A 23,482-nucleotide genomic window follows, 5' to 3' on the forward strand; every position below is an offset into this window, starting at 1 on the left:
GGGCTTCTCAGGACTGGGCCACAGAGATAGATCTCCACCCCATCACACGCTTGCCGGGTGTGTGTCCCACTCACGTGCATGCCCGCAAGTGTGACACACCCACCCATGAGAGCGACACACCTGCCCGGGAGCATGGGGTTGCCCCCGCCCCCATGCATGGAGCCTGTTCCCCCAACTGGTCTGCGGTTCCAAATGGGGACCCCTGCCATAGGGGACCCGGTTGCTCACAACAATTACAATTAACAATGAAAACCGGTTTAAAATACTATACAGAAGAAGCAGTTTCTTACTCTTTCTATAATTCACATTTCATTCAAGCCAAACTCTTAAGACTCTTCAACTGTATTTTCAATATATGGTGCAGAAGCCACCTCTCTTCAGATTTGTTATTATATACAGTAATGGGGGGGGGGAGGATGGCAGCACAAGCACCCTTCCATGAAATTTAGGCACCATAATGATTACTGAGTACCCTTTTTGGGTTTCAGAGAGCTATGTAGACTGAATACACAGTTTGGGGGTTGGGGACTGAGTAAGATGGGAGAAAGAAGGTGTCAGTGACATTGTTCTTGGGCTCTCAAAGCAATGATGTAATTATTAACACAATGTTCAAAGTACTGATTCCACAATCATCCTATTAATAGATGAGCAGTCTGCTTCATAAAAGAGTCTTCTACTTGTCTATGTAACCAATGAGAGAAAAAGGAGGGAAGACTGGATAGACTCTCAGACTAGGACATGGGTGATCTGTTTGTCCTGGAAATTCATTATCATGAAAAGCTATGGATTATTCTAAAAGAAATTGGTGTGCCTGAACACTTGATTGCCCTGATGTGTAACCCATATTGTGGACAACAGGCTACTGTTAGACTTTAATATGGAGAAACAAAATGGATTTTCATAAGTGAAAAGTGTCAGATAAGGGTACAAAGATAGATTAGATTCAGAAGACGGTGAAGTGAAAAATATTTATTGCTATTATTTACTTATATCATCATCTATCCAAACAGAGTTTGCAACCCAGAAATCAGAACAAGACTGAGACTTAGAAGGACAGCAATGATGAAATGAGAAGAGATCATTAACTGTAAGATTGTGTCATTGGAAACGAAGACCAAGATCATCCACACTCTTGTATTTCCAATACTAGAAAGCTGTATTGGTGTGAAAGCTGGCCAGGTAAGAAAAATAGACAGGAAAAAATTGATTTGTTTGAAATGTGGTGCTAGAGGAGAGCTCTGTGGATACCTTGGACTGCCAAAAAGATGAACAAGTGAGTCCTAGATCAAATCAAGTCTGAACTGTCTCTGGAGTAAAAAATGATGAAACCGAGGCTATCCTACTTTGGACACTCCAAGAGAAGGCAGGATTCTCTGGAAAAGACAATAATGCTGGGAAAGATGGAAGATAGCAGGAAAAGAATAAGACCAAATACAAGATGGATTGACTCCTTAAAGGAAGCCACAGACTTGCTCATTTATAGGGTTGCCATACGTCAGAGGCAACTTGATGGCACACAGCAACAACAATTTCTTTATCGTGCCTGTTTTGATTTTATATGTCATGTAAGGTGCTAATATAGACTACCTAGTATTGTAATAATTATGGGGATGATTTCTATGACATTTCACATTTTCTCTGCAACCGACATTTGAATCCATAAGCAAGTTCAAACATGTTTATGAGTACTGTATTTTTCTGTGTATATGACCCCCCCAATGTATAAAACAACCCCTTAATTTTGACCCTTGATGGAGGCAGAAGAGCAGTTAATTGACAACTGTTCCTCCACCTCTGTCTCCTGCTGCTGCTGCCTCTGCTGCCTGCCTGATCTCCTCCTCCAGTGTGACTGCCAGGGCTCACCTCCAGCTCATCTCACTGCCTTGTCCCCTGCCCTAAGGAGACAATCGCTGGAGGAGGTGATCCAGCGGCAACAGCAGGAAAAGGCGCCCGAGCGCACGCAAGTGCATGTTTGCCTCCACCTCTGCCTCCTCCTGCCTCCATCACCAGAGGGGACAAGGCGGGTGACGTGAGCTGAGCCCGTCAGTCTCACTGGAGGTGGTGATCTGGCAGACAGGGGAGGCAACAGAAAGAGGCACCCTAATTATTTTAGGGAAAATGTCATTTTATACATGGAAAAATATGGTAATCGGGCCTTTCTCACCAGATTATTCATAAACATGTTCAAATCCACCCACAAGCTCAAACACAGGTTGCAAGAAACAATTGCCTTGTCATAAAAATCTCCCCCCCCCCAGTAATAATCTTGTTGACTTCAGTGAAGAATCAAATCATGGTTTGGCATGCAATACTTTCTGCATTTAGCTTTCAGAATGATTTGAATACAACTGCATCTTTTATGAACTTCCCTTTTGTATTAATTTCAAACAGATTACCGTATTTTTTGCTCCATAAGACGCACTTCCCCCTCAAAAAAAAGTGTGTGTGGGAAATCTGTACGTCTTATGGAGCGAAGGCCGCGATTTCGCCCCCACTGGCCCCGTGGGGGGGGAGCGTCGCAAGGGTCCAGGAAGGCTCACTCAGACCCTGGCAACGCTATCCCCACCCCCCACAGGGCCAGCGCGGGCAAAATCGCCAGATTCCAGGGGAGAGTCACAAGGTTCCTGGAAGGCTCACCTGGACCTGCTGATTTCACCCCTGCTGGCCCGTGGGGGGTGGGGGGACCATCGCAAGGGTCCGAGTGAGCCTTCCAGGACCCTTGCGAAGCTCCCCCATGGGGCCAGCACAGGCAAAATCTCCACCTTCTGGGAGTCTTTTGAGGCTTGGGAAGCTTCAGAGGACTCCCAGAAGGTGGCGATTTTGCCCCCTCTGATCCCCGGGGGGCAGGGTGAGTTTCTAAAGGGTCCTGGAACACACCCTAGGACCCTTTAGAGGCTCACCCCTGCCCCCCTGCCGGGCCAGAGAGGGTGAAATCGCCACCTTCTGGGACTCTTTTGAGGCTTGGGAAGCTTCAGAAGAGTCCCAGAAGGTGGCGATTTTGCCCCCTCTGACCCTCGGTGGGCAGGGTGAGTCTCTAAAGGGTCCTGGAACACACCCTAGGACCCTTTGGAGGCTCACCCTGCCCCCCGCCGGGCTAGAGGGGGCAAAATTGCCGCCTTCTGGGACTCTTTTGAGGCTTGGGAAGCTTCAGAAGAGTCCCTGAAGGTGGCGATTTCGCCCCCTCTGGCCTCTGGGGGGGGCTGGGTGAGCCTCCAAAGGGTCCTACAGTGTGTTCCATAAGACGGACCTCTCCATAAGGCTCACCAATTTTTAGGAGAAAAAAACATTATTTTTTTCCCGTTTTCATCTCCTAAAAATTGGTGCATCTTATGGAGAGGTGCGTCTTATGGAGCGAAAAATACGGTATGTTTGATCCTTGAGGAAAAGTATTCACTGTTTCTCGTTCTTGATTCAGAGTTAAATATATCAGCGAAATTTGCATTACCTATAAAGAGCCTTGAGTAATTTCCGTTCATACCCTTCCTCCCATCCAGAGGGGTAAACATTTTTCAGGTAAGATTTAGATTTGACCTTCTTTGAAAGGAAGATTCCTTCATATAAAGACCTGAAATTGAGCACTGGGAGAGAATGGGAGAAAATATTTTTCTTGATTTCCTCTTTAGCCCTCAGTACTATCTCCCATGCTGCTCCAGACAGCCCCCTGACCCTCAGAGGAGATTCCTGAGGACACAAGAGTTGGCAGGGAAAACAGGAAATTGTTCAACTTCCCCATCCTTCAAGGGAGAGCTTTGTGGTTGGGACTCTGCCAGAGGGAAGTGTGGCTCCAACTCATCATATAAATAACTGACAATTTGGCAAACTGTATTTTCAGACATAATCAACAACCACAATTTCACAGATAATTGATGTGGTCTACTACATGTGGTTACTTTATGTTGTCCATTTCAATGCAGTTCCTACTAACCTACCTCACAGGATTGTTGTGAGGATAAAATGGAGAGCAGGAGAGCCATGTATGCTACCTTGATCTCACCGGAGAAAAGGCAAGATATAGATGTAACAATCAAATAAATAAAGCAATCACTGTAAAAGTCAATCTATCACCACCAATGTATTATTGGTCAAAATATATCCTGAAGTTTCTGCTGAAAAACTACTACATGTTAGAGCAGGCTGTGGCACAATTTTCTGTAGATCATACTACTTTTTTGGCTCCCAAAGGTGTTCCCCACACTTTCAATGCGGATTTTATCTGCCATTTTTTAAACTTTTCTATTTCTATTCAAAATGTACGAGGCGACTAACAACATCTTTTAAATCATTTTATGAAAAGAATTTACTTTATTCACTTGCTTACATCCATTCTTTTTATTATGAAGAATTAGTATCAATATTTTATACTGAATGATTTGTTTAAATTGGAACTTAAGCACAGGGGCACGCAGTTGAATATACTTACAAGTTCATGAATATCATTACGGAAGATAGAATGAACACCAATAATAAAAGGTGTGGGTGAACTGAGAACTTCCAGGAGCTGTGCTGGGAGAATTGGAATGTAGGGGTAACTAGAAAAAAAATGAAGACAAAATTAAGTACAGGAACAGTATTTTGTCAAACACCAACTTTCACATTTAATAACTTCCATGTCATTTGTCACAGATCCATTTATATCATTTTAAGCCATCATTTGCATTGCAGTATGCAAAGCACATTTATAGGATAGGATTTTCTATCTGGTATGTATTTTTTGCTTATCTATTAAGTTTTTTGGCATGTACATTTCACATGAACAGCTGAACATAATAGATTCTCTTTAACAAGATGCTTCATGTATTTCATTTTACTATTTTCAAACTCCAAAGTAGCTGAACTGGATCTGATTCTCCTTTGAAACCCATGAAAAGGACTAGGAAACAGAGCTTGGTAGATTGGATGAGATATCTCTTAATCTGGACAATGCTGTTAATACGATTAAATGATCTACCAAAAAGAGCATCCAATAACTTAGACAAACCACCTAAATTAATTCAGGAAGCATTTCTTAAAACTTACCAAAAAATCTAATGTTACATGGCATCTTTAAAAAGTTCATAATTCATGGTTTCCACAAGACTTTAGATTCCTCTATAGATATGTAAGTACTTCCAAATCCAATGTATTGTTAATATATTTCCTGGACATCCCAGCTACTCATACAGTTATGTGGACATAGGACATTTTGATAAACCTGTATCTGAAGAATCAGACTGGTAGAGGAGGCTTTCAGGGATGTAACAGCTACACCTCATTACCAGGGTGAGAGTTCCTCTGTTTTCAAAGAGAATTATGTTCTTCAGTAATGGAGCACTGCTCAGAGTAAGAGGAAGGCATTCATTCATCAGGAAAGGAACCAAGATCTTCTCCTGTCAAAGATATGCTTCTTGCGGGGGGCTTGTGGTGCACAATGAGGAATCCAAGCAGGGATTTGCTGCTGTGAGTTATACCATTTCCCTTCTACTGGTGTAACTACTTAGTGGGATTTTGGCTATAGTGGGGGTTTGGTGTTCGTAGTATCAGAGCTGTGCAAGAAAGCTTACCTGTATTTAAGAGGAAACATTAAAGACTCTAGTGCTCTACATGCATCACTCAGTCTTTGGAAACTTGCAGAATGGAAGAGGACTTTATTTTCCGTAAGGACTGCACAGAACAAACTTAGCACGTTTTGAATTCCTTAAAAGAGAAAACAAAAACAAAATTTACAATATATAAATGTACTGCCAAAACAGAAGAATGAAAGATAAAATGAAGCAATTAGCATTTTTGGAATCACTTTAGAGAAATGTATGGTAAGGATATAACATACTACATATTGTACATTTTATCTTTTCCATGCCTTTCAGGTTTTTTCTTCTTTTTCTGTTTTTTAAAAAACTTGGCCTACTACTGACTAGTTTACTACAGTTGAGATGCTTTTGTAGATCTCTTTCAAGCTATTTGTAGATCTCTTTCAAGCTATTTGATCTTATTTTTGAAACATTGTTGAACAATAACCTGAAAATATATTTTGTACAATTTTTTATGAAGACAGGTTAAGTTATCAAATGAGCTTAACATAATACAGTAGTCTTCACATAATGGGTCTCTAAGGCTGCTAATGTAGACAAAAGAATACAATATACCTTCCTAAACTTATCTGTAAATTATAAACTGGAAAATATGGCTCTGAAGAGCAGCTAGCCCAGTTTATGTAAGAGACTGAAGAAGATGAATATGCTGAAAAACCCAGGTAATTCCTACATGGATTGTATAAATGAATATAATTCTGGTTTTTAACATGTATGTGGATGTGTGCATGGATGTGCAGGGGACTTAGAATTAATATATGAATACAGTGGTCAGTGGACGCAGATGCTTTCTTGTAATCTTGCTAAAAGAACATGCCTGAAATTCAGTAATAAGTTGCAACTAGAGTATACAAACTGAATCAAAGGAAATTATAGAGCAGCTAACTCACCCAATCCGACTGATTCAATGAGTCTACTCTAGTTGTAACTTACTACTGGATTTTAGCCTGTTTTATTCTATAATTTGCTGACAACTGCAGGTTCTGTTAAGAATTAAAAGTATAACACCCCATCTATGGGACCTGTCAAATAATTTGATCATGTCTGTGGAAACAATTCTATACACTTTGTGACTTCAGATATATTTGTGTAAAATCGTCTTGGAACTGCAGTTTATATTCTTAGGAGTTAACAGACCCGGCAATCTTTTAAGATTCAATTTATATACAAAAATACGTAAGTAGGAATTAGGCTTTCAAATTTATTTGACTTCAGTCCTCACATGAGTTTTCAATTATTTGCACACAAAGGCACAGGAAAAGGGTGGGAGGGGATAAATTCTGTAGAAGCTGCAAGGGATTAGGGGACTGGCAGTCTTTATGCCCATCAGTTTTAGTAAGAATGCCTCTAAAATTACCAGTCCCCATAAATCCTCTGAAGCTTCCATGAAGCTAAGCCCCTCCTACCCCTTTCCTTTGTCTTTTTCAGAGGAATAAAATAGCTGACAAAGTTTTCATTCCTCAAGTGTAAGTAAATGAAAATTCTTCTAAGGACTTTTATGTTTGGCTAAAATCCCCAGAATTCTGCGTGGGGGAATTCCTACAGAATTCTGGTGGCTGAAGTTCAAGAAATCTGAAAAACCCATGATTCTCTACTTAAGTATTGCTGACCTAACATATAATTGTTCAATCAAAGATGCTCGGTATGGTAATTGGAAGCACCAATTTATCACAAAAGTCATTTTAAGTAAGCTTTACTAAGTTCTAATGTTTTTAAATATATGGCTATAGAAATACATAAGGAGTTTTCCTTCATTTTAAGGGATTTTATAAAGTAACCTTCTCTCTATTTTGTCAAATTCAGAAAGTATAACACTTTATGCATAATTTTTAATGTATAGAACCTTTGGAACCAAACAAATGGCTGTGATGAGTGGAAGGAGAGAAAATTAGAAACATTAAAAATAAACCTGTCAATCTCCTGGATAGCTTCCATAGAAATAAACTTGAAGCAAGCAAAATATTTAAAACTCATGACACAGCCAGAGGATTTTGTGGCACTCACCCCACCGTCCCCTTCCAAGTGTTTGCTCCCAACAAATTACAACTACTCTGTTTGACATCACTGTTTAACTCGTAACAGGAACTCTTCCTCCTAGAATATATCTTTTACTAAACCAGGCAGACAAGCTATGTTCCTCTTCCACTGCTGCTTAAACAATACTACAGCTCAAGGCTGGATTTATACTGCCCCTTTAAAAAAAAATAGGGACGTGGTGGCGCTGTGGGTTAAACTGCAGAAGCCTGTGCTACAGGATCAGAAGACCAGCAATCATAAGATTGAATCCACGTGATGGAGTGAGCTCCCGTCGCTTGTCCCAGCTCCTGCCAACCTAGCGGTTCGAAAGCATGCAAATGCAAGTAGATCAATAGGGACCACCTCGGTGGGAAGGTAACAGCGTTCCGTGTCTAAGTCGCACTGGCCATGTGACCACGGAAGATTGTCTTCAGACAAAAAGCTGGCTCTATGGCTTGGAAACGGGGATGAGCACTGCCCCCTAGAGTCGAACACGATTGGACAAAAATTGTCAAGGGGAACCTTTACCTTTACCTTTTTAAAAATAGTTTTTTTAAAAAACTCTCTTGGGTGAAGCACAGCCTATGTTATTTTGGTGACATAACCTTGAGAATGAGAAAGTTCAATACTATAAGCCAGAGTTCCCCAAGCTTGTCCGGTCCATGACAGCCTGGTCTGGCCCATGCCACGGATCGGCACCGGGCCAGGGACCAGGGATTGGGGAATGCTGCTATAAGCTGTCAGGTTTTATCATATGCTTGAAATCTCATTTGCTTATTTCTCTCTTTACTGTTCAAACTCTCTCTCTCTCTCTCTCTCTCTCTCTCTCTCTCTGTGTGTGTGTGTGTGTGTGTGTGTGTGTGTGTGAGAGAGAGAGAGAGAGAGAGAGAGAGAGAGAGAGAGAGAGAGAGATGTAGCTAGTTGAATAGCTTGGTGAGTTTATCTGCAGAGCCAGACATTCAGAGTTCAATTCCCCATGGTCCCTTCTGGGAGAAAAGCCAACCTGTGTAACGTTGGACAAGCTGCAGAGTCCCAGAATACTGTACTCCCAGCAGAAAGGAATGGTAAACACTTCTGAGTACAGTGGTGCCTCACACAACGATGTTAATTGGTTCCAAAAAAATCAACGTTGTGTGAAACATCGTTCTGTGAAACACCATTTCCCATAGGAATGAATTGAAAACCGGTTAATCCGTTCCAATTGGAACGGATTGCCGTCTTTAAGTGAAAAAAACCATAGGAAACATCGTTGAGTGAAACAATGTTTCCTCCATTGGAATGTATTGAAGCCGACTCAATACATTTCAATGGCTTTGCGAAGTCCTTTTTCGCTCCTGTAAAAGTACCTTACAATGTTTGGAACAGATTTTAAATGCTTGCAATCGTCCGTCCAATGCATTCCAATGAGGGAAAATTCAGAAAATCACTAAAAATTAAGGACGACTCAGAACAACGCCAAATTAAGTTTGCATAGGGTTCAGGAGGTGGGCTACCGATTGCAAGCATTTAAAACCTGTTCCAAACATTGTAAGACCCTTAAAAATGTCAGCATCTCTACAGTAAGGCAGCATAGCAGCCAGCAAGCACACAGTTGCATTCACACACATTCTATTCCCCTCCCAACGAATTTTAACAGATCTTCCTAGAGATGGACACTTACAGTGGTTTGGGCATTTGGCACAGTTCAGCATGTTTCAATGGATTAGCCTGACAGGTGTTGCATGTGTGTCCCGGATTCTGTGCCCGCCTTGTCTCTTCATGCGGGCAACCACTCAGAGGAGCATGTGAGGCAGGGAAGCCTGCAGCACTGTTTCTGATGGGCCACCAATCGGAGAAGGCAGGGCATGGAATCTGAGGTGCCTGTGCACACCTGTGGGCCCAATCTGCTGAACTGCACTGAACCACCAAACCACATGAAGTGCCCATCTCTAGACCCTTCTGGGACACATCCAGCTTACCACTGCAAATCAAAATCCAGCCACAGGTATCAATACATACTTATACACAAAAACACATACAATGTGGAATTTCTGCAGCTCTTCAGATTAGTCATAGGTCAATACATACTAAGACACGTGCCTGGTTACACAGAGAAGGGTCACTTTAGAGATAAAGCAATCCTCTGTCTGCTGGGAAATTGCTCCAGGCCAGGTCCAAAAAGTAGAAGCTCTACAACTGGACCAAAAAAGTACCACTTGGGCATGGATCAGAGTTGAGCTAGAGTGACTTTCGCCATGCATCGTATGATCACGGGGAAATAGACTACACCAGACAGCTCCACAAACAGTCCAAATTGTGCTGTATTTCCTTGTTTGATCACATCCTGAGACTGCTTGTGCCTGGAATTGTGAGAAATGTAGTCCAAAAAAGTAACTTTTGTGATTCAAATTAAATTTTGACTTCACAATTAAAATGGCCTCACAAGGGCTTACATCATACTGTAAATAAGTGTTGAGCCTGCCAGTATCAGGACGGGATATTTAAGTCTACCACAGTCATATTTTGTTGCAGAATCCACATGGACCTAAACCTAGAATGCAGGCACTGTATTGTGTTGTCACTTTAAAAGTAATAAAGTTCTGCAGTTTCAGCTACTTGTCATGCAGTTGTTGTTATTATTTAGTCGTTTAGTCATGTCTGACTCTTTGTGACCCCATGGACCAGAGCACGCCAGGCCCTCCTGTCTCCAACTGGAGTTGGGTCAAATTCATGTTGGTAGCTTCAATGACACTGTCCAACCATCTCATCCTCTGTCGTCCCCTTCTCCTCTTGCCTTCACACTTTCCCAACATCAGGGTCTTTTCCAGGGAGTCTTTTCTTCTCATGCAATGGCCAAAGTATTGGAGCCTTAGCTTCAGGAACTGTCCTTCCAGTGAGCACTCAGATTTGATATCCTGCAAAATGGATAGGTTTGTTCTCCCTACAGTCCAGGGGACTCTCAAGACTCTCTTCTAACACCACAATTCAAAAGCATCAATTTTTTGGCGGTCAGTCTTCTTTATGATCCAGCTCTCACTTCCATACATCATTACTGGAAAAACAATAGCTTTGACTATGCGGACTTTTGTCAGCAAGGTGATGTTTCTGCTTCTTAAGATGCTGTCGAGGTTTGTCATCGCTTTCCACCCAAGAAGCAGGTGTCTTTTAATTTCGTGGCTGCTGTCACCATCTGCAGTGATCATGAAGCCCAAGAAGGTAAACTATGTCACTGTCTCCATATCTTCCCCTTCAATTTGCCAGGAGGTGATGGGACCAGTGGCCATGATCTTAGTTTTTTTGATGTTGAGCTTGAGACTGTCATGGTTTAGGTTATTGAAGCTAGAATGTAATTTCTAAATGGGATATGTAGTAGTGAACAATGTAGAATGGATTCCATATTGGTTCCCTGTATTTCTGCATGCTGACAGTGTATTTTTGTAGAGGGATGTGGGAATGTTTTTCTGTAGGCCTGAGGAGAACATTCCCAGATAAAAAGACTGGTCATTTGTTTTGGCTGAATGGCAGACATACTGAGGAAAACAACACCTGTTTCCCATGAGAAGAGAAGATAAAGAGGGACTGTTTACCTGACTTCGTGCTGTGATTGGATGACAGCGTGAGAGACGGAGAAGAAGGGGGGTTTCCAGCTAAGCTTGAAAAAGGAACTCTTACTATGGACAATAGCCTTTCTCCTGATTTCTCATTTTTTGACCTTTTTGGACTACAGTTTGCTAGGTCTTGTTGCCTGCTGTGCAGTGCAGGTAACAGACTGATAGAGATGTAGGTGATTAGGTGGAAAGGGGGGCTTTAAGCCTTTTGACCACCCTAATAGAGCTTTTTAGTGGTTTTTTCTAGGATTTTTAGTGTTTTTGTATTTAAAGAGAATGATTGCTTCATTTATATTTTTATCATTCCTTGAAAATGATAGCATGCTGGCTTATGCATTAAACTGACTTTATTTTGTGAATTTCTATATTTTTCTTAATAAAATAATAATTATGAAAATCAATTGGTTTCTTGAACAGTGGAGCTGTCTTAATATTACCCTGAGGGGCAATTATAGGGCCACATTTTGCTACTGAGTCCTACCTAGACTGAGCAGAGTAAGTCTACTGACTACATAGCTCATGTGTCTTTCTTTTTTGGAATTTTCTAAGGTTACAGAAGTATATTTTTAGGGCAGACTTGTAAGCAGAAGTGTTGGGGCGGCCCTCGGTTGAAGTTACCAGGACTCGACTCAGCCTAATGAGGGAGCACAAGCTTCTAATTACTCTCTGTCCGAACTGTTAAGCATCCCCTAGGGGAGCTGATCGATGACAGAGACCATTTTTGTGTTCTCCTCTTTCACCCTCATTAAGAGGTTCTTTAATTCCTCCTCACTTTCTGCCATCAGAGTGGTATCATCTGCATATCGGAGGTTGTTGATATTTCTTCCGGCAATCTTAATTCCGGTTTGGGATTCCTCCAGTCCGGCCTTTCGCATGATGTATTATGCATAGTTAAATTAGCAGGGAGACAATATACTGCCTTGTTGTACTCCTTTCCCAATTTTGAATCAATTAGGTTTACCATATCCAGTTCTAACTGTTGCTTCCTGTCCCGCATATAGATTTATCAGGAGATGGATAAGACGGTAAGGCACTCCCATTTCTTTAAGAACTTGCCAGAGTTTGCTGTGGTCCACACAGTCAAAGGCTTTTGCATAGTCAATGAAGCAGAAGTTCATGTTTTTCTGGAACTCTCTAGCTTTTTCCATAATCCAGCGCATGTTAGCAATTTGGTCTCTAGTTCCTCTGCTATTTCAAAATTCAGCTTGTACTTCTGGGAGTTCTCGGTCCACATACTGCTGAAGCCTGCCTTGGAGGATTTTGAGCATAACCTTGCTAGCGTGTGAAATGAGTGCAATTGTGCGGTAGCTGAAGCATTCTTTGGCACTGCCCTTCTTTGGGATTGGGATGTAGACTGATCTTTTCCAATCCTTTGGCTACTGTTGAGTTTTCCAAACTTGCAGGCATATTGAATGTAGCACCTTAGCAGCAGCATCTTTTAAGGTTTTAAATAGTTCAACTGGAATGCCATCATCTCCACTGGCCTTGTTTTTAGCCATGCTTGCTAAGGCCTACTTGACTTCGCTCTCCAGGATGTCTGGCTCAATGTCAGCAACCACACTATCTGGGTTGTCCGGGACACCCAGATCTTTGTATTATAATTTCTCTGTGTATTCTTGCCACCTCTTCTTGATGTCTTCTGCTTCTGTTAGGTCCCTCCCATTTTTGTCCTTTATCATGTCCATGTTTGCACGAAATGTTCCTTTAATATCTCCAATTTTCTTGAACAGATCTCTGGTTTTCCCCTTTCTATTATTTTCCTCTATATCTTTTCATTGTTCACTGCAGCCACAACTGTGCTCACGACCTGGGGTTCAATCCCAGGTAGCCGGCTCAAGGTTGACTCAGCCTTCTATCCTTCCAAGTTCGGTAAAATGAGTACCCAGCTTGCTGGGGAGGCAATGTGTAGCATGCATAATTAACTTGTAAACCGCCCAGAGAGTGCTTGAAGCGCTATGGGGTGGTATATAAGCAGTATGCTTTGCTTTGCTTTTAAGAAGGTCCTCTTATCTCTCCTTGCTATTCTTTGGAAGTCTGCATTCAATATTCTGTAACTTTCCCTATTCCGTCATGCAGCACCTGTTTCCAAATAAAACATTGGTTTTGAACAATGCTTCCCTACTTGGGTATCTTTTTTACCCTTATTAAATGTAAATTATTAGGACATACAATCTCTCATGCTGTCTTTTGGCAAAACATGATGCAAAAAAGCAGAAGTGAATATACCCTGATTGTCAATAGGCTGGCTATATTTGGGCAACAGGGTGATTCTGATTTTCAGCGGGCTCAGGAGAAAATAAGAAATACACTTTGTACTCTTCCTCCAAACCTGTGATCATAAATAAAGTGTTAACCCTACTGCCAACACTGAAATTCTTATGGAATCAGAAAATACTCAACTGCCATGTATTTATCCTGTTGGCTGAGAGTTAATCAAATATAATTAAAATTAACCGGTAGTTACTTATACAGTGGTGCCCCGCACAGCGAGGTTAATCCGGAACGGATTAACCTTTGCTGTGGGAAACATCACACTACGGAACACAAAAAGGCATTGGAACGTATTAAACAGCGTTTAATGCGTTCCAGTGCCAAAGAATACTCACCGTTGTGCGATGTTTCCCAGGGGCCGGCAGCCATTTTCGCGCCCTCCCCTCGCACAACGAGGGTGCCAAAATGGCTGCCATCGGCTGTCCGGCGGGTCCAAAATGGCCGCCGGAACAGCCGAAAGGGGCCGGGGCGCAGCGTTTTCGCACCCTTGGTAAGCAAGGGGAGCGCGCGAAAACGCTGCCGGAAGCCCTGAAATGGTTGCGTGCAGCCATTTCAGGGCTTCCACAGCATTTTCGCGCGCTCCCCTTGCTTACCAAGGGTGCGAAAACGCTGCGCCCCGGCCCCTTTCGGCTGTTCCGGCGGCCATTTTGGACCCGCCGGACAGCTGATCGGCGGGTCGCAAAGCGAAGGTCGGTAAGCGAGCAGCTTAACAACCTTCGCTCTGTGAATTACCGCCTATACGGGCACCGTTTTGCAATCGCATTTGCGATCGCAAAAATGGCCTCGTAGAGCGAATTCATCGCTCTACGAGCCGCCCGTTGTGCGAGGCACCACTGTACAGTGGTTGTGGAAGACTAGTGAAATATTCTTCAACGTGAGCAATATGTCAGCTCAAGTCCTCTTTTAACCTATGGAGATAGAAGATAACATGCTTTTCAGTTTTTGTTTCAAACTCAAATTGCAGCTAGAGAGATACAGCCTAAGACTAACAGAAGAGTAGTCTTCCTCACACTTTAAGGAGTGCTGTGTGCAAAAAGGGGCATGTGGGATTCACAATAGCTTCCATGACCAGCTGCCCTGCTCTTTGGACCTTTGGCTAAACAGAAGCAAGTGAACTGCTTGCCTTCAGCTGTCAACCCCACAGTGCCTGAGCACTTATGCTGGTGTGCTATCACTAACTTCATGAGTGCAGTACACATATACAATTATGCATTCCCATGAAGATCTGGGAATTTTAGGGAAATAATAACTGAAATCCTGTTGCTTAGTACAGTAAGTTGAAGTAGAGTAGACCCACTGAATTACTGGGGATTTGGTGAGCTAACTTCTCTGTAAGTGCCATTGATTCAAATGGACCTACTCTTGTTGTGGCTCACTTTAGTGTAGTGCAATTCTAGTGCAATTTATTATGTGAATCAATAGAATTTCAGCCAGTTTGTCTTTTCCTAAAAATACAATTTTCTTGCATGTCTTTGGGGTCATTCTCTACTTCTGGTATGCAGGAAATAACTCCTGCTTGTCATTTTCTCTTTCTTTTGCACTGTAGGAAAACACTATGAAGAGCGATTACAACAAAAATAAGCAGTGGAAAACATTCTATTTTTGCCCATTACGTGACAAAAAGACATTGTAATGGATTAACTTAGCTGTAAAATCCAAAAGAAATACCTTGATTCTATTTAACTAAGCAGAGTAGGTAGAATAGCTACTCAAGACCAGCTACTTAGCCCAGATCAACATATTTCCTTTGAAATTACTGTTATACATGAGGTTAGAATAACTGAACTTTAGATGACACATACTGAGAGAACATAACACACTTTTATTGCAATACTATATAAACACAGAACTCGGGTGTAAGACTGGTAATGCTTAAATAAATAAATATGATTATTTTATTCATGGCACACTCACAGTACATATGGCATCATACAAAGTTATAGAGGTAGCATAGACTTCTTCTTGCTTCTGTAGTGTGAAGATAGATAGCTTAGAAAATTTAAAGGGAGACAAAGTCCCTTTCATAGATGTAGTTGTACAAGAGGAAGTTGTGTTAGTCTGTGCTAGCACATCCACTTTATTTGAGGAAGTGGACTTTACCACAAAGGTTCACATTAAAATACTGAACTTAGTATTTAAGGTGCCATAACATTTTGTCTTATTCATTTTTTATTTTCCTTTTGTTTTGACCTAATAAGGAAAGCAAGAGAAGGAACATGCCATGTAGTATTTATTTATTTACTTATATTAGTAATATTTTCTCCTTTCCACTAAAAAAACAGCATTCAAGGTGACTAACAAACATAATCCAAATCAAAATGCACCAGATCAAAATGAAATTGGACAACAAACCCATTAAAATAGCACAATTTAAAAATCCACTAAAATCATCACAATGATAAGTAATCAGTATGAACAGAAATGTATTCACACCCTTCCTAAACACAGCAAGTTGAAAGTGGGTGAAATTTAAGGTGAGATGATCTCTACAATCTGAGAGCAATTCAAGAGAAAGCCCTCTCCCACATACTCATCAAGTGGGCCTATGCCCCCAACCAGACTACAGTATCAAGAGAATCACTGCAATTAATCTCAAAGTCATATGATCTCTTACCATGCTCCAGTTTAGCTGCCACCTTTTACACCTACTGAAGCTCCCAGAGCCCTAGATAGAATGTTCTGCAGCAGTCAAGTCATGGTGTAACAAAGACATGGATTGTCTTTGTCCTGTTAGATCAATTTTGTGAATTTTAATGTCGTGAGCCATTGTTGGGAGATATGCGGCATATTCATCATCATCATCATCCTGTGTGATCGTCGTTTAGTCGTGTCCGACTCTTCGTGACCCCATGGACCAGAGCACACCAGGCCCTCCTATCTTCCACTGCTTCCCGTAGTTGTGTCAATTTCATGTTGGTTGCTTCGCAAACACTGTCCAACCATCTCGTCCTCTGTCGTCCCCTTCTCCTCTTGCCGTCACACTTTCCTAACATCAAGGTCTTTTCCAAGGAGTCTTCTCTTCTCATGAGACGGCCAAAGTACTGGAGCCTCAGCTTCAGGATCTGTCCTTCCAGTGAGCACTCAGGGTTGATTTCCTTTAGAATTGATAGGTTTGTTCTCCTTGCAGTCCAGGGGACTCTCAAGAGTCTCCTCCAACACCACAATTCAAAGGCATCAATTCTTCAGCGGTCAGCTTTCTTTACGGTCCAGCTCTCACTACCATACATCATGACAGGAAAAACCATAGCTTTGACTATTTGGACTTTTGTTGGCAAAGTGATGTCTCTGCTTTTTAAGATGCTGTCGGGGTTTGTCATTGCTTTCCTCCCAAGAAGCAGGCGTCTTTTAATTGCGCGGCTGCTGTCTCCATCTGTAGTAATCATGGAGCCCAAGAAAGTAAAATCTGTCACTGCCTCCATATCTTCCCCTTCTATTTGCCAGGAGGTGATGGGACCAGTGGCCATGATCTTAGTTTTTTTGATGTTGAGTTTCAGGCCGTTTTTTGCACTCTCCTCTTTCACCCTCATTACAAGGTTCTTTAATTCCTCCTCACTTGTGTAAGGATTTCTGTGTGATAATATCCTGTGTAATAATACATACCAAATACATTATTGCCAGCACCACCTTCTGGGTAGAATCTGGCAAGAAGACTCAGAACCATAGAAATACAGTGCCTCCAACATTAAAACTAGCTAGGTGATCCAACGGGATACCATGGGCAATGCTTCTGAAAATTACTGGGAGGTCCAGAGCTGCATAAAGAGTCATACACAAACCTACCCAATATTTGACATGCAAATCATGTATCAAAGAGACCAAAGTCACTTCAGTCCCATATGCCTCTTTGAAATGGGTCCAAGTGATACTGGATCCAAGTCAAGTTGAATCCAATCAATTTTTTTTTTAAAAAAAAATCTATTTCTAGTCTATTGCTTGCTGATAGAATGGGAACAAAGATACATTCTTTTCACTGTCACCACTATCAAATTACAGGTTTCCAGATGGTTTATAATCCACATACAACAGGACACATTCTGAATTGTGCTTCGTTTGCTCTCAGCTCTCCATTAAACTAGGGAGCTGACTCACTCTACCAGCAGGGTTGGAACACTTAGGAGTAATAGTGTCAAAACCCTAACCAATTTTGTATTCCACAGAGGTTTGAACAGTACCACCAACAAAGCAGGCAAGGAGATTCCAAAGAAGCTTCAGGAAATCCTTCAGCTCCATCCTTCAGCCTACAGTGATCCTGATGGGCCACCATGCCTATAGAGTCCATATGTCCAACCAGTCTGAAACTAACGAGATGGTGATCTAACCAGATGATACGTACTTGATTGCTGAAATCAAGTTGCATAGCATAAGCAAGTTTGCAAGTTTTGGCCTGCTTCTCACCAGTAAATAATGGACTCAATGCCCTGAGAAACACAGCAGGGGCTCTTTATTAGAGCAGACCAAATGAACCAAAATGTACAACTTTGCCTAGGCTACACAACAAGATTTTGGCAAATGTTTGGTACTAAGGTGATAATAAAGACTGAGCAGTAAAGCCAGAGGCAAAGATTATGAACAATGTATGCATAAAGAGAGAGATAGTTTTATGTACAGTTTATCAGGCAACAACAAAAGAAAAAAAATTAAAAAAGAAAAAAGCATTATGGCACTTTAAAGACTATGCTATACAGTATTTTAATGTAAGCTTCCATGAATGAAGTCCACTTCCTCAGACGTAAGAGTGCAATTCTTGTTTCTTTGTTTTAAAGGAAGTTCAGGGAAAGTATCTGCAACAAAACCCTAGTAGTATGGACCCTGGCTGCTGTATGAGGGTGCCAAGTGCTGATGCTGGCTAGATGTGAATGAGACCAAAGGGATGACTGAATACTGATAATGCATGCATGCATGTATTTAATTATTTTATAGGCTGTTTTCAAGGTTCGCATGGCATCTCTCAAGGCTTCCATAGCTTTGTACAATAAAAGCTATACCATGGAATAGCTTGATACATGCATATATGAACAAATATATATTCAGTTCTTCAAAAAAAGAACAAAACAAAAACAATACTCAGTTTATAAATGTGGGATATTGTGCTTCTGTATCCAAGATTCAAAAAGCCAGAAAATGGCATGATATTCCAGCAGGAAAAAGGATTTACATAGCAAAGGGCAGCCTGAATGCTGATGATATCAATGTCAGCAGTCAAGATTATCTACATGATACCTTCTTATGCTCACTAACATTCACAAAGTGAAACCACGCAAAGGAAAATATTAGAAGCTTGACTCCTTTTTTCATCAGTTTACCACTTCTCACGCAAATACAAAGCAATTGTAAATACAATTATATTTTTACACAAAAATAAATACAATTGTATTTTTCAACAAATGTGAATAGTTCCAAAGTTATATGTTTTTGTTTCAGGCACGCCTGTTTTCTGAGTTGCCTTATAGAATACTTAATTGGGCTGTCATACAATAAATATTGTTGCATGTTTGTGCAGCAATAACACACTTAGGCTACGGAGACATCTAGCTCAGGACTCTTAGGTCTACCAGTGAATCTCTAAGACTACAGACAGAATACCTCTCAAAGTGCCAGTGACTGAATCTGGGACCTTTGCTCTACCATTCACTCACACTGCTTCGAGTTCCAAAAGATTTGGGGCATTGCTGGCTATAAATGATTTACTACAATAAAGCAGTAGGTTTCTAGAGAGTTGGACAGGAAAAAGGGAAACTCACTGTGAGTGTGCATGTGGAGTTGGCAAAGCCACTCCTTAAATATCTCATTTATCTTGAGAGTTTTTCTAAGGGTCACTATAGGTTGGTTCTGATGATGGCATGTAACACACACAAAAATTGCCACTTCATATCTTGTCACTGATCCAAACAAAGCACAAAGTTGCATGTAGCAGTTCTTGCTCCAGTGACCTATATGAGCTACTCTGCACTGTTCAGGAGTAAGATTCAATGTGTGCTTGAAAAGCACATGTAGGTAGGCATTGTAACAGTCATTTGAAATGCACAAACTCACAAATGCCAGTTCTCTGTAGTACCTTAAAATTGTAACTGACTCAAAAGAGCCTACAATGGAAATAAATGGGACTAAATCTCATTCATTTAGCTTAAGAGGACTTAATTCTGGTAGACATATATGTGATTATACTGAAACTATGTTCAAATGTACTATCTCCTTGTCTGCATCTGATAGCACTAATTGTAGAAGCTAAATGTAATAAAAATTTACTTCTCTTCCTTTCTTAAATCATTTGACCGAACAAGCAAGCAAGATATACTTCTGCTCCTGAAGTATAATTGATTGCAACAGCAAGCTCTGAAGACCATTCAGTGTTGCTTCCTCATGCTGGAAGACAGAACTATATTTGTTGGTAACCTTGAACTTCAAGGCACATCCGTGACATTGACGGACTAGCCATGGCACAAACAAACCAGACAACACAAAAACAAATCAACAATCTTTCTAGTGTTGATTATTACAGATTAGGCTTCCATAGTCAGGCATACATCCTGTTGAATGTTATCCATATGCTGGGAGATTCTGAACAGAAGTTTCCTGACTGACCTTCACTGTTTTCAGGATTTGAAAAGATATGTAATTTGTACCAGAATATCTGACTTCCTACTTTTTAAAAAATGTAATCAATCAGACTATTTCCTGTTGTTCCCTTTTTTCAAAAAAATTAAGAGCTATGGACACACACACGTACAGAGGTCATTGTTCAAGATTACAATATTATTCAACATTTCAGAAGTCTAGGAACTCTGCTCATTTTATTTAAGCATCTTATAGCCAGTTATAGACACAAGATTAAGGAATTGACTAAGATTAATAAACACTGTAACCACTGATGCAACAGGTTCCAGGCTCTTAGAAGAGAAGGCTATAATGAAAAGCTTAAAAGGAGAAATAATCAGTAACTCAAGTGAGACTAATCCACAAAAATGGGTCAACAATTATAAAGAAAGCTTTGCTAAATAATTCTGGAGACTGACACAGCCCAGTACAGAAGCTGTACAAGTTGTAGAAGGCAACGTCTTAACAGGAAAAAGCAGAAGTCTTGCTTTAAAAAGAGCTTAATAAGTAATGCAACACCTTGGAGGAGTGTTCAGCGAAACCTATCTGCATTAGTACAGAGATGAAAAGTTTAACAAGTGGAGACAATGAACATTATGAGAAATTATTCATCAATCAAGTTTAATAATATATGTTTAATTACCTCTGGATTTATTTAGAGAGCTAGTGTGGTTAGAACGATGGAATAGGACTTGGAAAATCCAATTCTACCTCTGCTGAACCATGAAACTTACTGCATACCCTTTGGTCATTCACACATTGTGAACCCACACCATAATAAAAAAAATACCGTAGTTGAGTCACCCTAAAGGCTAACAGATTTATTTTATCAGGCAAAATCCAAAGAAATAAAACAAATCAAAAGACAAAAACATGTGGCACCTTAAAGACTAAGTCATTTTAATGTGAGCTTTTGTGGACATGTCCACTTTGTCAGACATATGAAAACAGAATGATGAATAATGGATGAAATATAAATTTCACAAGTAGAACAAATAGATTTATTTTAGTGTGTGTTTTATGGATTACAGTCTACTTTTTCAGACACATCTTGTTAGAATTGTCAGAACTGCATCAAATCAACAGACATAGTGAGCACTTAAAATCAATTACTGTATGCCAGTTTGGTTGCAAACAAACGTATGCAGTTTTTTTTCCAACTACACATGTGTAAAATTTTATCTAAATTTGTTAGCAGAATTTGAAGAAATTTGCAGGCAGGAAGAAATTTGCAGTTGCTCTTCTGCAAGAGGCAAGGCTGTCAAGTTTCAGATAAACACATGGCAAGGATTACCGTACAAGGTTTTTCTATCTGAAGTGTATCTCCAGAGAAACAAATTCATTCCCCAAGTTTTCCTGTGGACCACTGTTTTAAATGTGAGAGAATTAATACAGATTGCCCTAAGTTATAAACCTACAAAGTTTAGTGGAATAATCAGTTGTATTCCATCAAGTAAACGAAAACATATTATTCTCCATGATGTGTATTAATTATTAATTAGTTATATTGTTTATGCATCTTTTTAGTTAAGAAACAATAATGTTCTTTTGATTATACACAACACGGTCAGCATTTTCTAATTCTGGCATGTTACTTTCTTGGGAAATGTTATATTTTTTAAATAGGAACCATATCAACAACTGGAGAAAATTTGAGAAGGAGGGTTTTGTATAATTTATTATTCTACACTTGAAAATGGAAACAAAATACTCAGAAGACCTTTAAAGTGTGCAATAGAATGATCTGGGTTGCACAGAAAATGTTCTTGAGAAGACAATGCCAGCTGTTGCTCATCTGCCGTCTTCCCTACACCCTGGAGTCTATTTTCAGTAGGAATACCCAAGGAAGAGGTGACTTATTGACATCTCAAAAAACTGACATCACCACCCTCCTTTACCCTTCCAGCAAAACTGCTCAGCCAGCCTCCCAAGCAAGGCCAGCACACAAAGAAACTCCCATGAACCACTGGATCTGCACAAAGATGCACCAGCCTCAGCTCCTCTGTCAACCATACCATAGATACTATAATATTCCCAACTCTTGCCACTATGTACCCTTCTGCTGGCTCTGGAAATTAGCCCATCATTCACTCTTTGGGAAGGCACTGTGGCAACAGTGATTGGGGAATGGGGGAAGGTCAACTGAGTTGAGAAAAGGCAAACTGAGGTAAGGGGGATGGGAGAGGAAGTAGCGTTAACTTGTTACTGCTAGCGTACTGTTGTTTTAAGTAGTTATCTTATCAAGCCTATTGGTAAGGGCAATCTTATACCTCCTCTACTCTTTCCTTCTAATTCTTACAACAATTTGCATGCAAACAGCACATATCTTAGAGGTGCCAGCAGAGGGGGGAAAAGGGACAAAGGTTCAGAAAGAGAGGAATTACTATTCTTAAATATCAGGTTGTAGCTGTTTAAAAAAATGAAATATGATGGAACTGGAAAACAGCCATTTTCATGGTCCCAGTCTTAGCCATCCCTCTATCCTTTTAAAGACAATTAAAGCTATTAAAACAAACCACAAACAGAGCAGGATCTTTCCTGCATCTTCGATCAAAAACTTTCCCCACATCTTTCTCCATCAAAAGAAGAAAACAGAAATCTGGTGTTTAATCAGTCACAACCCCTCCCTAAAAGCATAGAAATTGGACAGTCCATTGTAAAATGTGCCTCAGGATTAGACGATGGCAGTCACTCAGCTCCATTCCCTCCCTCTCCCTTCTCCTCCTATATATTTTCATGGAACCAAAGCTTCAACTACTATTTTGCTCCTTCTCCTACATTCCCAAACCCAAATTCTGATGAAGTTTTGCCTGGGGTTCAGCTTTGATTCTGAGAACTTTAGAGTGGCAAAAAGGACCAGCTAATATTAAAAACAGCTTGGACTTTAGGCCTCTCACACACACAATGCAAATCTTGTAACATGTAGTCATGAAATGACCACAAGCAAAACAGGCTAAAGGGAATAGTAATTTTGATTTTTGAATGTTTCTTACACCTTTTGTTTACTGTTATAGCCTTAAATGGCAAGTTTAAAAGACAATACTGTAAACTACATTGAGAACATAATATCCAAGGACAATACAGCTATCCGGGGCAAAAAACCCCATATGAATGCATTAAACCCTGTTTAATGCATTCCTATGGGGGAAAAACTCACTGTTATGCAAAGATCCTCCACAGGGGCGGCCATTTTCGGTGCCTCTAAAGCGAGGCAACACAGCGGGCAACCATTTTGGAACCACTGATCAGCTGGCTGAAAATGGGGCCTTTGGAAGAACCACGGGGGAGGGTTCCCCCGCAATCCTTCTGAAGCCACTGCCACCGTCGGCATTTTCGCCCAGCTCAGCGGCGGGGGCTTCCCCTTCAGAAGCTCCCGCCACTCAGCTGGGCAAAAATGCTGGCGGTGGCTTCCGAAGGACTGCGGGGGAGGGTTCGCACGCGGTCCTG

The 23,482-nt window shown here is 40.9% G+C and overlaps 1 protein-coding gene across 7 annotated transcripts in view; it reads right to left on the reverse strand.

Moving 5' to 3' along the window:
* SBF2 (SET binding factor 2) overlaps nucleotides 1-23,482 on the reverse strand; it is a 402,592-nt gene that overhangs the window by 157,055 nt on the left and 222,055 nt on the right. For all 7 annotated transcript variants that reach the window (XM_020789925.3, XM_020789927.3, XM_020789926.3 and 4 more), the window contains 2 exons: nucleotides 5,541-5,673; nucleotides 4,421-4,529 (listed from right to left, as the gene is read on the reverse strand). In XM_020789925.3, the coding sequence (XP_020645584.1) occupies nucleotides 4,421-4,529; nucleotides 5,541-5,673 (242 nt within the window). The remainder of the gene's footprint in view (nucleotides 1-4,420; nucleotides 4,530-5,540; nucleotides 5,674-23,482) is intronic.

The sequence above is a fragment of the Pogona vitticeps genome, chromosome 1 (genome assembly GCF_051106095.1).
Source record: "Pogona vitticeps strain Pit_001003342236 chromosome 1, PviZW2.1, whole genome shotgun sequence".
Taxonomy (NCBI): domain Eukaryota; kingdom Metazoa; phylum Chordata; class Lepidosauria; order Squamata; family Agamidae; genus Pogona; species Pogona vitticeps.